Source organism: Corvus hawaiiensis, chromosome Z (assembly GCF_020740725.1).
Source record: "Corvus hawaiiensis isolate bCorHaw1 chromosome Z, bCorHaw1.pri.cur, whole genome shotgun sequence".
NCBI classification, from domain to species: domain Eukaryota; kingdom Metazoa; phylum Chordata; class Aves; order Passeriformes; family Corvidae; genus Corvus; species Corvus hawaiiensis.
Genome location: NC_063255.1, coordinates 3,485,916 through 3,499,632, shown reverse-complemented (window position 1 = coordinate 3,499,632; position 13,717 = coordinate 3,485,916). Strand labels below are relative to the sequence as shown.

The 13,717-nt window shown below is 39.4% G+C and overlaps 1 protein-coding gene across 3 annotated transcripts in view; it reads right to left on the bottom strand.

Annotated features, from left to right (window-relative positions):
- Positions 1–5,248: 5,248 nt before the first annotated feature.
- The window catches only part of CENPK (centromere protein K), a 30,862-nt gene continuing 22,393 nt past the window's right edge, over positions 5,249–13,717 (bottom strand). For all 3 annotated transcript variants that reach the window (XM_048291655.1, XM_048291654.1, XM_048291656.1), the window contains exons 9-10: positions 8,607–8,660; positions 5,249–6,313 (exon numbers count right to left, since the gene is read on the bottom strand). In XM_048291655.1, the coding sequence (XP_048147612.1) occupies positions 6,155–6,313; positions 8,607–8,660 (213 nt within the window). In that variant the 3' untranslated portion in view covers positions 5,249–6,154. The remainder of the gene's footprint in view (positions 6,314–8,606; positions 8,661–13,717) is intronic.

The following is a 13,717-nucleotide window of genomic DNA, read 5'->3' as shown; positions in this document are numbered from 1 at the left end:
CGTTCCTGGCACAGTACAGGAGACTTCTTGTAAGCACTCTTGCTATTGTACATCATTCTGGGACTCTGTCGTCCCCCGATTTACTTTGGTTTGTGTGACTTGGCTTTCTGAGAAGTGCTGCTTCTCTTGCAGTAACTCACAGTTGATGTAGTGATGTAATATTTCATAAAATGAATATCTCTGTTACATTATAAAATTTGAATGCTGCTTCTTGATGAAGAGCAGACACTGTTTGACTAACAGTCAAGACACAGTTGTTATTCTCAGCTTCAGTGTTCTTAAACTGTAACCCATACATGAGAGCTTTCTTTCTGAGTTAACAATCCCTTAAATTAGCAGTCCAGAGACTTGCAAATGTTTGTTAAATTCAGCTTTGTTGTTACTGTCCACATCAGTTCTAGCCGTAAAGGGAAATTTACATTCAAATTTGTGTTGTTCTTAGAAGAATTCTGCTGGGACCCTCACATATGCAATTATGATATTATTTTTATACCTTTGTCAGTTCTTCAGTATTTTGTCTTCCCAAATAATAGATTACATGCATGTTGCCAGAATCCTGTCATATACAAGGAACTTTGTTCCAGTTACAGAATTTTTGTCAAGCTTGCACTCAGTCAAAGAATGTATTGACTGCGCAGCCTTAGCCTTCATAAGCAAAGAGCATTAAAATTAAGCTCCTGTTTGCAATCAGGGCTTGTCCTGCAGTTAGAGCCATCTGGCAACTACCCAGTAAAGTCTAGAATTTTTAATTTCCAAAACAGGTAGGAGAACTATTCTGAACAGACTAACTTTAAATTCAGCTAGGCTGAACAGTTTCACCTTCCATTATGAAACACACACTGCTCCCTTTCTATTAAGCAACTTCATTCATATTAACCTCAGTCTTTGGATTCTTTCTTTAAATACAACAAATTAATTACCTTGTTTTCTAGTGTTGCAGTTCATTTTTGTAGGACTATAAATAACATGTTGCTGAATCTAATAAAAATACAACTTCCAATGCAATGAGTTTGACAAAACAAAACCTTTTAAGAGTGAAATAGACACAAATACAGAAAGAAATTATACTGAAATAAAAGCACGCTGCCCATTCAAATAAAAACTTAGATGCAACTGCAATAGGTTATGCATACAGAGTAGCATTGCAAGCTTGTTCTTTGGCAACATTTAATATAAATTAATAACCATAAGTGTTTTACAGTCAGTGCAAATAGTCATAAAATTAATCAGTCTGTTAAATAAAAACAATAGAAGTAGCAAAGAAGAACTTTTATAACAGATACCAACTTCAAGCACTGTAATTTGTTTCTGTGGATAAGTTAGTGTTTTAGTAAAGATGTGTCTAGATCATGTCACCAAGAATAATTGATTGCCTCATCCCCAATCAAAATTGCCTAGTGTTCTGTTAAAGGAAATAAAACACAACCACTTTATAATCTTAAGGAAACTTGAGCAAACAATTGTTAAGGAAATGAATGGACTAGTTATTTATCAATTAAACTGCAACACTAATCTAGTTAGTTTTTATTTTAAGTCTTTCTGCCTGAAACTATCTCCAGCAACTCATTTAATGCAACCTAAATTAAAACTAGAACAGGAATACCACCAAAATTACATTTGTCTTGGCTAGCTATAATCAAAAGCTCATTTGCAAGCACCTGCAAGCAGCATCTGTTGCCAAATAGAGAAGGCAAGATTATGTTTCATTTGACACAATAAATTTTCTAAAGTACAGAATTTAAAACGTTTGCAGAACAAAGAACTTCTTGTATCCACGACTGATTATAATTACGAGTAGTTCGGCACTGCTGAGGTACCTTGGAATGCTCATTGTTTAACCTGGAAATAATCTACTAAAACATAGTGTATTACCTGAGAATATGCACAAAATAGAGTCTCATTGCCTTAATCACTAGAATGTCATGCTTGGAAGTAAGTAGGAGTATTGTGATCAAAACTTTTTGTGCTAAAACAGTTTGAAGCAAAATAAATAAGCAAATAAAGTACAAATGCAATGAGAACAAAACAAACCAAAAACCCCCCAAACAAAAACCCAACCACCCCAAAATGGCAAACAAAGAAACAAAACCAAAACAGAACAAAACAAACACAAACAAAAGAAAGCCCACAAAAAAACAACCAAACAAAAAAACCCCCACACCAAAATAATACAAAACAACATCAACCAAAAAACCCCCCAAACAACAAAAACCAACACAAAAAACCACCCCAGACCAAATCCAGTAAACGAAACTAAAACACTGACAAAAAAAAACCTTTCAGAAAATACATGGACTCGCTATCTTTTGTGAATACATAACTATGAAAGATGACTTAAAGATTTAAACAGGTACAAGACTGCTTGCTATCATATGCTTTTCCTGCATTTATCACATGCTTTCCTTTTTTAAAAAAACTTCAAATACAATGTAAGACACAGAAAATATAGCATTATTTTACCAAAATACTAACGAACGTTCAAGGATTCAAGATAGGCTTATTTTTCCAAGGTTATATTATATGCCTGTAACTACCTACAGCACTCTTCATTAGCATCACCTCCACTCTCTCAAAACCACAAACAAATCTTGTGTATTTCTGCCAAAACTTTACATCCAGAAACTTTTATGCCAAACTCTCAAAATCACGTTTTTTTTAATGTAGCAAAATCCAGATAAATATAGCAGTTGCATTTAATGCCACTATCAAAAGGTGAAAATCTGCAGAATAATTTAGTTATTTCTCTAGGAAATCACATCAGTAAGTTTGTCCCAACACAGTGATTTGCAGAGTTGAGTCTGTGAAGGCAGGCATGGTCTGCTCTTCCTTGTAACCTTGTAATACTGCATGCAAGAAGGTGTACATGTTACTAGATGAATTTCCACTCAATATGAAGTTTGCTGTGCTGATGTATTACAAAAAGCAAGAAGAGTCGGGGGCTCTGCACAATATGCACATTCCAGAAGAATCACTATTGTTTAATGAGTAATTTTTTTCCTCTTCATGTAAATGCCAGTCTGATGTCTAGATCACATCAAATCAGAATGGAAAGTTAATGCTCCCTCGGGGTGAGATTTTCTACTGAAACAGTCACAGGGGAAAGCACCGGTCTCCAAGGTTTGGCCTCTGATTCAGCAGGTGACTGCTCATCCATGAATTATGCCCTGGATGGTGACACAGTTGTGACTAACATCTTACTCTTAACCATATAAAAACCACCAGCTCCATACTGGGAGAATATGATATGTGTTAGATGGAGAAGTTGCCTGGTTATTTGGTGCAGAGGAAGAGCTGTGAAAGGTTTTAAGCAGTGCCAATATTCCAGGGATACAGGTCTAATCAAATAGACCCAGCCAAGTACAAAACTTCCTTACTAAGTAATGACTGAAATCAAAGAAATCTGTCTTTTTGCAGCTTGTTATCCTGACATCTGTCTTGATCCGCATGGGTTGTAACACGAAGATTTAGGTTTACCAAGGAGCCTGATTGTCCCTAGACAGGTATGGCTGAGTAGGGAACTGCTGGTCAACTAAAAGAAAAGCAGCAAAGGCACAGGCAGAGTGGCAGGATGACCTTCTTCAGCCTGCTGGCACTGCTCTTCCTATGGCACCCAATGGGATACCACTGGCCTTCTTGGCCACAAGGACGCACTGCCAGCTCATAGATCAGTTTGTCATCTTACTCACACTTGGTAGTTCTCAATGTTCATTTAACATCCTGGCTTTTTTTGATATTAACCTTTGTAGAGTTAAAAACTGACAGTTAAGCTAAAGATAAACAAATCCTAATTTCACAGAATGCACGTAGAGCCCCAATATTAGCATTTAACAGAGGTGTTAATTCCAAACCAACAACTGTTACTCAGACATACACAGAGAGAAAAACTTGAGAAATTACTCTTTCAATGTACTTCCCAACCTTCCTGGTTGTTGAAAGTACTGATGAAAGATCTTACTCCCAGCTTTTTTTCATAAAGAAGATCTGTTCTTCATCACTGCCTTGATTTGCTTCAATTTACTTGTTGGGATTTTTTTAGGAGCTACAGCTTTCAGCTAGCTCTGTTTCAGTCTGAACCAGCTTCTCTTTAAAAAAACTGGCAATGCATTTTAGGCCATGAGAGAAAATGGATTATCTCTTTCTACAGCTTTTCTTCTGCTGTAGTGATTCAATCAACCCTAAGGAAAAAGCACTGGATTGAACTTTTGGGTTCTGAGCATACCCAGGGCCTATGCAGAAAGGCTTCAGAGAACTCAGGAAGATACTGTGGAGCTGCAGGAAAATCTCAGGGAATATCTATGTGTATCTCCTCAAAGTCCAACAATTAGTAGGATGGAGATTCCTGAAACAGCTGACTACCAATTTTCTTTAATAATCACTCACAAATCTGAACTCGACAAGGTTTTTTTGAAAGTTTTTATGTAATCTTACAACATATTTTATAGCAGTGAGTTTCATAATTTAATGTAAAGCTTTATGTGAGGTAATTTCATTTAAATCTATTCTGGTATTTTACTTGGATGAGATTTGATTTTGGTATGAAAAACAATTAATATTGCATCTTCTTTAGAGCTCTTGTTTATAGATTATCCTATCTCTTTCTCAGTGCTTTGGTTTGGGCTTGGGTTTGGTTTTCGGAGGCAGGTGATATGTGTTGGTATTTTTCTTTTTTTTAAACACAAGAGGCTACTGAGTGTTTAACATTTTTTCTTCTTCTTATCAATGTCAGGACAGAAGAAGTCATCCAGGGTCAATGAAGTATCTGAGCAGTATTAATAATAACGTGAAAGCATAGCAGAATACAAAGCATTTAAACACAAATGAAGAAAAAACCCAAAAGAGACAACGCTATAAATCAAAGCCAAAAAATGTAGCTATTTGAATTTTCAATTAAAAACATTGTAAGATAAATGCATGGATTAGTCAGATTCTAGAGCTCATGGGTGAATAAGAGAGGTTAAATCACAACAGGAGGGTAGTTATACAAGTAGTATGAAGCAAAAAGAAGTCAATGTTCATGTACAACAACACACACTGCAGTCTATACCCATACCCAATCACTCAAAACTAGATAAGATGAATGATTTTTTTGCTTACTACCTCATTAGTCTAAAAAAGGGCAATTATATTGGAACTTATATTAGATTGGTTGCCCTTTCCTTTCCCATGTGTCCTTGCATCATCTTTACAAGTCATCACATCAAACCACATAAACACCATTCTAAAAACCATCACATGAAAACATTCAATTATTGTATACAACACTTTATTTTTCCATCAACTGAAAAATCACTAAAGTTCCTACCTCAATAAAAAACTGCAATCTAGTTAATAACAAAGTTTATTTTCCAAAGCTTTAGTCACTACAGATATGCAAGAGTAGAATTTTTGTACTCAATACAATACAATACAATACAATAACAATGGCTACAGAAAAGACTAAGATTACAAAAAATGCCAGCATTGAGTCAGAAGGTAACTCTCAACTGACATAATTTAGAAGCTGTTGAGAGCAACAGAACAGAGACCCATTAAAAACCTTGATAAAGGTCTGAAAAAGTGAAGACAGATACTGTAAGGCAATATAGCATAACACAGTATGGGCAGTTTTGGAAGCATGCAGTGAAAGGTGCAGACTCACCATCTGCTGCACTTTGCACAGAAAGATGTGTCAGCATTCCTAAGTGTTTATCTTGAAGCCAATAAATTTGTTTGCAAAGGCTCCAAGAAACAAGGCATAACACATTCTTGAGAGGATACCTCTCTGTTAGTTCCCAATGTTTGCAAGAACATGTACAGGAGGAGTGGTGTTATTCTGAATTTTGCCTCTACAGAATACAAGAAAATACTAAAGGAAATTGAGAAGACTTCAAGCAATCTAAAAAATCTAAACCATAAAAGCAATGCAGAAAGTATGATTTTTAAAAAGGACTGGTTAACATCTTTGTCTATTACATGAACTGGCATCTTAGAAAAGCATCTTTGAGATTTTTAAGCATCTTTAAAAAATCTTCCACAATGCAAATCTTGATATAAAACCAAAGCACAAGAAACGATGGCTGATACTAAGAAAGCTTATTATGAAACCTAAGGATGTTCCAGCCCCGAAGTATGAGTACTGGTGTTGTTTTGTTTTCAAGCGCATGTGTATGTCACACTACTTGTGAAAAGCTTCAAGGCGCAATCTCTTTGGATCTTCTGGGTGTCTCAGGACTATTCCATATCGCAGCAGCAGCTCAATATAAGGTGGCCAAAATGACTCATTGATTGTTACATAAGGTTCATGTGGTGTGGTCATTAATTTGTTTATCAGAATCTGGAAGACCAAAAGGGTAAGATTTAGGAAATTAACAAAACAGCTAGATTTTTATCTCCTTTAACCAAATTTACACAAATTATTGTAATGTAGGCAATATAAGAAATAAAGGACTACAGAAGAAATATAAGAGCTGTTCAAAGTAGAAGTAAAGGACTTCCAACTAACTTCATAATATCTTTTTTGATGTAAAAAATTAGAACCAGAATCCTCCTTTTATCCAGAATAAATATAGACTAAATTCCTTATCTCAATACAGAATTAGTTAATGGAGTTAAAAACAAAATCAATTTTGTAATTCTTTTTCAGTTCATGGAGACCGTGTTCATGGCCTCATGATATTGCTCATGGGGAATATTGCACACATTACAGATTAAATAATCTTACCCATTCCATGGTGCTCTTTCTATTCATCCTAGATGTTTCATCTTTCTACTCAGAGCTTTTAAATGTTATACTTTCCCAATTTCAGTAAGTACAAAATATTGTCTGCTAAAGACAAACTCAAAATCCTTTTACTACCAGATTTTTCTTTTTGTAACTCACTGCTACTAAAAAAAAGACCCAAGTAAACAACTGCTCTTCTTTTTCAGAAAATTCTGCAGAATTGTTCTAGTTAATATCTTCTGTACTTCCAATTATGAGAATTTACTCCAAATGCATTATTTTAGACAAATTTTTACTTGTCTTTTCTGACACCTGATATTCCAAAATAGCCTTTATGGCTGTAACTCTTATGTGTATCTAAGAAAACATTTTCAAATTTAACAGGGACTTGAAGCGAGAAGCACACTACTCAACAAAGAAAAACCTTCCAGATTACAAGAGTAAGGGACATTGACACTTTAGGTCAGGATAGTTAAAATTTGAAATTAGTCTGAATTTTTCAAATAGTGTGCTCTTCCAAATGGAAGTCAGACATTACTTGAATATGTTCACATTTTCAGGAGATTAACAATATCAGAAAAAATATGAAGGGAAATTTCAAAGCATTAGAAGAACTTTAAAATTCTTGTTCCATGAGGGCTGTGGCTATTCTAAATTCTGATCTATTTTCAAGCTCTGCCTGATTTGGCATTAAGGGGTATGCTGAGATATGTGAAGCATGTAAAATGATTTTGATCATGTAAAACCTGGGCTTTAAATTAAAGTACAACAATATCATAGTGATCAGATAATAGCATCTTAGTACCAGAAAGTTTCTATCTGTCAAGTTTTGCCTCAAGAAAAGAATTTTTTCCCCAGGGCCATCTTACATATAGATGTTTAGAACTGTCTAAGGAGGAGGAACAGGAGAATTCACTTCAAATGCTACATTTAAGACAAGAAGGAAAATTATGCTTTGCAATTCAAATTTATAAATTGCACTGCAAATAAAAATTCATACTAAGCAATGCTTGCATACTTATAAAATCAATTAGGAATGCATGAATTGGATTAATTGATTTCTTCATATGAGTTAATAATTCAGTAAATACACAAGACTATTGGTCCTTCTGAGGCTACACATTAATCGGTCCTTCTGTAACTGTTAATGTATATTTCAGATATATTTTTCTTGAAACAGTACAAAATAGAGCATGAAATGGGCCAATTTTTTTTGTTAAACATAGTATTTGTCTCTCCTAACATGAGCCACTAAGGCGCATAAAACTTCTTTGAACTAAACATTATAAAATCAAGAAATAAGAGACAACCATTCTCCAGCCTAAACTGAACATTATTGCCACACCTCTTGTAAAAATTGGGGGTTTAATTTGATAGGAATTAAAATAGGAAACTGATTTAGATTCATAGAATGGTTTGGGTTGGAACGTACCTTAAAGATCATCTGGTTCCAACCCCCTGCCATGCGCAGGGACACCTTCCACTAGGTCAGGTTGCTCAAAGGTTGCTCAAAGCCCCATCCAACCTGGCTTTGAACACTGCCAGAGATGGGGCATCCACAGCTTCTCTGGGCAACCTGTTTCTGTGCCTCGGCATCCTCACAGTAAAGAATTTCTTCTCAACAGCTTATCTAAATCTCTCTTAATTTAAAACTATTCCCCCATGTAAAAAGTTGCTCTTTTTATAGGCCCCCTTTCAGTACTAGAAGGCTGCAATGAGGTGTCTCCCTGCAGTCTTCTTGAAGACACAACATTCATAATCATCCTAGATTAACTATATGAATGCCCTATACTGTTATTTATCTTTAAAATAAACACTTTATTATTATTATTACTATCATCATCATCATTGTTACATCTGAGTACTTAAAAATTCCTCAAATCTCTACATAGTAGAAACATCTTACCTCTAAAATTTCTTGCATTGTTATCAGTTTCACAGCTGGCTCTGCAGAAGAGTTCTGGAAAGATAACCACCCCCCCCCAGTCAAATTAACAAAACCCTAAACCAGTCAGGAAAAATGTTAATTGATGAAGTAAAATAATCACACAATTATTTGATTGCATAGTGCTCAATAGATGAAAACTTTTACTTAGATTTAGTCCTGACAGAAATACAAGGTAGCACTTAAATCTACGAGTTCAAAATCCTATGCTTCAAATGTAACATTTTTTGAATTATTAAGTGAGATTAATCTAAAGTGATCATAATGTTTCTGTCTGTTTTAATTTAAATAAAACCAAGTAGATCACATTTATAACGTAGTACAGAAGGTTCTGTGAACAAGATTTGTTGGGGAAAAAATATTTTACATGAGCTTTAAATAAATGTTTAGAATACAAATTTGACACAACTCAAGACTTCATTTCATAGTGCTTTAGAGTATTTTTTCATGACTTGACAATGAATACTCATTTGCTTTGCATTCAACTAAAAAATTTATCTTATCAAGGTTAAGAAATAGAACAGTTAAAGACTTTGGGTGGAAAAAAGAGGCAATGATAAAATATCACTAGAAAATTACTTGTTTTCCTTTGTAGCAAGCAAATCAAGCCATTTGTCTATAAAGTGATAGAAATTCCTTTGGCAGCAAAGGATCTGCTTGTATGTACTGTTGCACGGTAAACCTGATTCTTTAATTTTTTGGTTTTATTCTTTTTTCCTATGCACTTCATTTCAACAAAATAAACGAGATAATATACCACTGGCTTTCTCAGCATTGATGTTGGATATGTCAATTTAGGTCCTAAGATATTAACAGGTGTGCAGCACCTTATACAAGCTCCACTTCTGGAACAGAAGAAGAATACAAGCAAAAAAGAAGAATATGTAAAAAGAAAGTCCTGAATCCTTTTTTCCAATCACAGTTTGTAATATTCTCACCTGCAGAGAGTCAGAAGTTTCAGCTTCCATGGAGAGCCTGCTCCACGGAAACTCTGCAAATCCTGGAGCTACGGCCCAATAACATCTATCTATGTGCCTTTATCTTCATACTCGGCTGAGGAAATAGAATCTACACTATCTGCAAATGTTCCTTAGAGCAAACATGAAGGTACTTCACAGCCTCTACTGATGTGTTTCCCTAGTCAAAATTACTACTAATACACTAAGTACCTCTAATCAATTAATGCTTATTAAGTCACTTTAAGCAGGATGCTCAGCATTTCATTATTTAGCCTGAAAGGCATCTTCTTCACCCTTCCAGTCAGACAATTTGCATAAACAATATTCCTCAACCTCTGACTCTTTATATTATTATCTTGGAAAAAAGAGTATTTTTTAATCCTAGATTTAAAATGCAAGATAATTGTCACTACAGTCGCTACCTATACTAAAGGTGTTGGGCCATGACAGTGGAAGCCAACCTGAGCTGCTGTGACCCAGTCTTCACTCCCACTCCCAATCTGACATGCATGTGCCAGGTGACAGGAGGCTGGAACCACACCAGTGAGGCTTGGAGCAGTTCAGGCTATGCCGCAGCCATGTCCTACAGACATCAACCCTGTACATTTGCCCTCACACAGAACCACTGTGAACACAAGATGCCTCCACAAAGTGAAGCAAAATTACTGATGTGCAGAGTTAAGAGTTCAGTGCCAGACTGTTGAACCAGCCTCTCTGCTGATAATAGAAGTGAATAAGGGATTCTCCTGAATCAACATAGCAGCAAATTTAATTGCCAGTGATTACAATGTGTATTTCCGACACTCAGTAAAACAATGTAGACAAAAATGGCTGGCTGTCCTGCCTTCTCAATTATTCACTTAGATGCAGATTAAGGGGGGATCTGTAGTTAAGCCAAGTGATCCAAGTGAGTCAAAAGATATGTCTTGGTTTTGAAAGACAGGTGTCTGCTAAGGAAGGCAGAGGTCCCCCTTGAAGTGGCAGATATAACCCCTTTTCCCTCCAAGTTATTATATTTTGAAATCAAGGGCCTTTAGGCAAAGATGTGGGAAATAGGAATAACAGTTCTTTACTCTCTCTCTCTCTATATATGTATATAACCAGTCAAACAAAACAACAATAACTATGGCAGTAACAGCAAACAATCACAAACCCAGTGCCAGCCTTCTCGGCTGTCAGGCCCTTTCCCCTCGGGTGCAGTTCCGCTCGCAGCCGGCAGGGGCGCTGGCGGCTCCCGGTGAGCAGGGCAGGTGCGATGGTTCCCCCGCGGCTGCAGGGGGCGCTCCGGAGCGAGCTCGGGGAGCACGCGGCACCGGTGCCCCGGGATCCCGGGAAGGGATGGAACAAAGGCTTCACAAACCCCTGGGCAGCCGATCCCGGACTCTCAGGAACAGCAGGCTGGAACGGCAGGCTAGAGCGGCAGGCTAGAACGGCAGGCTGGAGCGGCAGGGACAAATGCAAATCCCGGGTGGCAGACGAGATGTATCCAGATGGGAGAACCCCATGGAGGCCCAGGCGGGCAGGGCGAGCAGGGCTACAGCGTAGCGAAAACTCGAAGCAGCAGCGGAGCAGGGCAGCCACAGCTCGGCCTCCAGCAGGGCAGGGAAAGCGGCTTTTGGGGTCCCGGCATTGTTTCCAGCAGGAAGAAAGAACGGCCAAAAAGAAAGAAGCAGCAGCTCCTTTCTCTGCAGCTTCTCTCTCCGGACGCTCAGAGCGAACTGACCCCACACCCAGGTGTAGACAAAGGAGTAGCCAGGCCCGCCCCACTCCCCTTTTTGTCTTTCTTAAGTACAGCTATTTGTCCCCTAGCAACATGCATATGGGAGAAAATTCCTTTAACAGGAAAAAACTAAGACTAAACTAAAACCCCAACATTATCCACCGTGAATTTTTTCCCATACTAACATGTTACATGAAACTTAACTTTTTTAACCATATAAATCTATGCATTACCCAAATTATATACAAATATACATGCTGATACTGATACAAGTACAGAGCCATGGGTAGTTCACCCTAAAACAAGGTCCCCTTGAGGTAAGCATCGGGTCTCTCCATCCTTTTGCATCACCCACCAGGTGCAACCTGGTCCCTGAGCAAAAACAACCCCACGGATGGGTTTGTCTTTGCTCAAGGCAGACTTTACCCAAACAGTTTTTCCAAGCATACCTCTCATGTGCACCACTGGAACCTTATCTCCATCTGTTGTTTGTAGGGGTTCGGATTGGGCAGGGCCTGCTCGGCTGGTGGAGCCTCGAGTGTTAACTAACCAGGTGGCTCTTGCTAAATGCATCTCCCAGTTTTTGAAAGTCCCCCCACCCAGTGCCTTCAAGGTGGTTTTAAGCAGTCCATTACACCGCTCAACCTTCCCAGCTGCTGGTGCATGGTAAGGGATGTGGTACACCCACTCAATGCCATGTTCTCTAGCCCAGGTGTTTATAAGGCTGTTCTTGAAATGAGTCCCATTGTCAGACTCGATTCTCTCAGGGGTGCCATGCCTCCAAAGGACTTGCTTTTCCAGGCCCAGGATGGTGTTCCGGGCAGTAGCATGAGGCACAGGGTAGGTCTCCAGCCACCCAGTGGTGGCTTCTACCATTGTGAGCACATAGCGCTTGCCTTGGCAGGTTTGAGGCAGTGTGATGTAATCAATCTGCCAGGCCTCCCCATACTTGTATTTGGACCATCGCCCACCATACCACAGAGGCTTCACCCGCTTGGCCTGCTTGATCGCAGCGCATGTCTCACAGTCATGGATAACCTGGGAGATACTGTCCATGGTTAGATCCACCCCTCGGTCTCGTGCCCACTTATAGGTGGCATCTCTGCCCTGATGACCTGAGGCATCATGGGCCCATCGAGCTAGGAACAGTTCTCCTTTATGTTGCCAATCCAAGTCTATCTGGGACACCTCTATTTTCGCAGCCTGATCTACCTGTTTGTTGTTACGATGTTCTTCATTAGCCCGGCTCTTGGGGATGTGGGCATCTACATGACGGACCTTCACGGATAGCTTCTCTACCTGAGTGGCAATGTCTTTCCACTCTTCAGCAGCCCAGATTGGTTTTCCTCTGCGCTGCCAGTTTGCCTTATTCCACCTTTCCAGCCAACCCCACAGAGCATTGGCTACCATCCATAAATCAGTGTAGAGGTAGAGCTTTGGCCACTTCTCTCTTTCAGCTATGTCCAGAGCTAACTGGACAGCTTTGAGCTCAGCAAATTGGCTCGATCCACCTTCTCCTTCAGTAGCCTGTGCAACTTGTCGTGTGGGGCTCCATACAGCGGCTTTCCATTTCCGGCTAGCGCCTACAATTCGGCAGGAACCATCAGTGAAGAGGGCGTATTGCCTTTCACTCTCTGGTAGCTTGTTATATGGTGGGGCTTCTTCGGCACGTGTCACCTGCTCCTCTTCTTCTTCAGAAGATAACCCAAAAGTCTCACCTTCCGGCCAGTTTGTAATTATTTCCAAGATCCCAGGGCGACTTGGGTTTCCAATCCGGGCGCGCTGCGTGATGAGGGCAATCCATTTGCTCCAAGTAGCGTCGGTGGCGTGATGCGTGGAGGGAACCTTTCCTTTGAACATCCACCCCAGCACCGGTAGTCGGGGTGCCAGGAGGAGTTGTGCCTCTGTGCTGATTACTTCTGAGGCAGCCTGGACTCCTTCATAAGCTTCCAGGATTTCCTTCTCGGTGGGAGTGTAGTTGGCTTCAGATCCTCTGTAGCTTCGGCTCCAGAATCCCAGTGGTCGGCCCCGAGTCTCACCAGGCACCTTCTGCCAGAGGCTCCAGGACAGACCATTGTTCCCGGCTGCAGAGGAGAGCACGTTCTTCACCTCTGGTCCTGTCCTGACTGGGCCAAGGGCTACGGCGTGAGCAATTTCCTGTTTGATCTGGGCGAAGGCTTGTTGCTGTTCAGGGCCCCAGTGGAAATCATTCTTCTTGCGGGTAACCAGGTAGAGAGGACTCACGATCTGGCTGTACTCGGGAATGTGCATCCTCCAGAAACCTATAGCACCTAGGAAAGCTTGTGTTTCCTTCTTGTTGGTCGGTGGAGACATTGCTGTGATCTTATTGATGACCTCAGTGGGAATCTGACGTCGTCCATCTTGCCACTTTA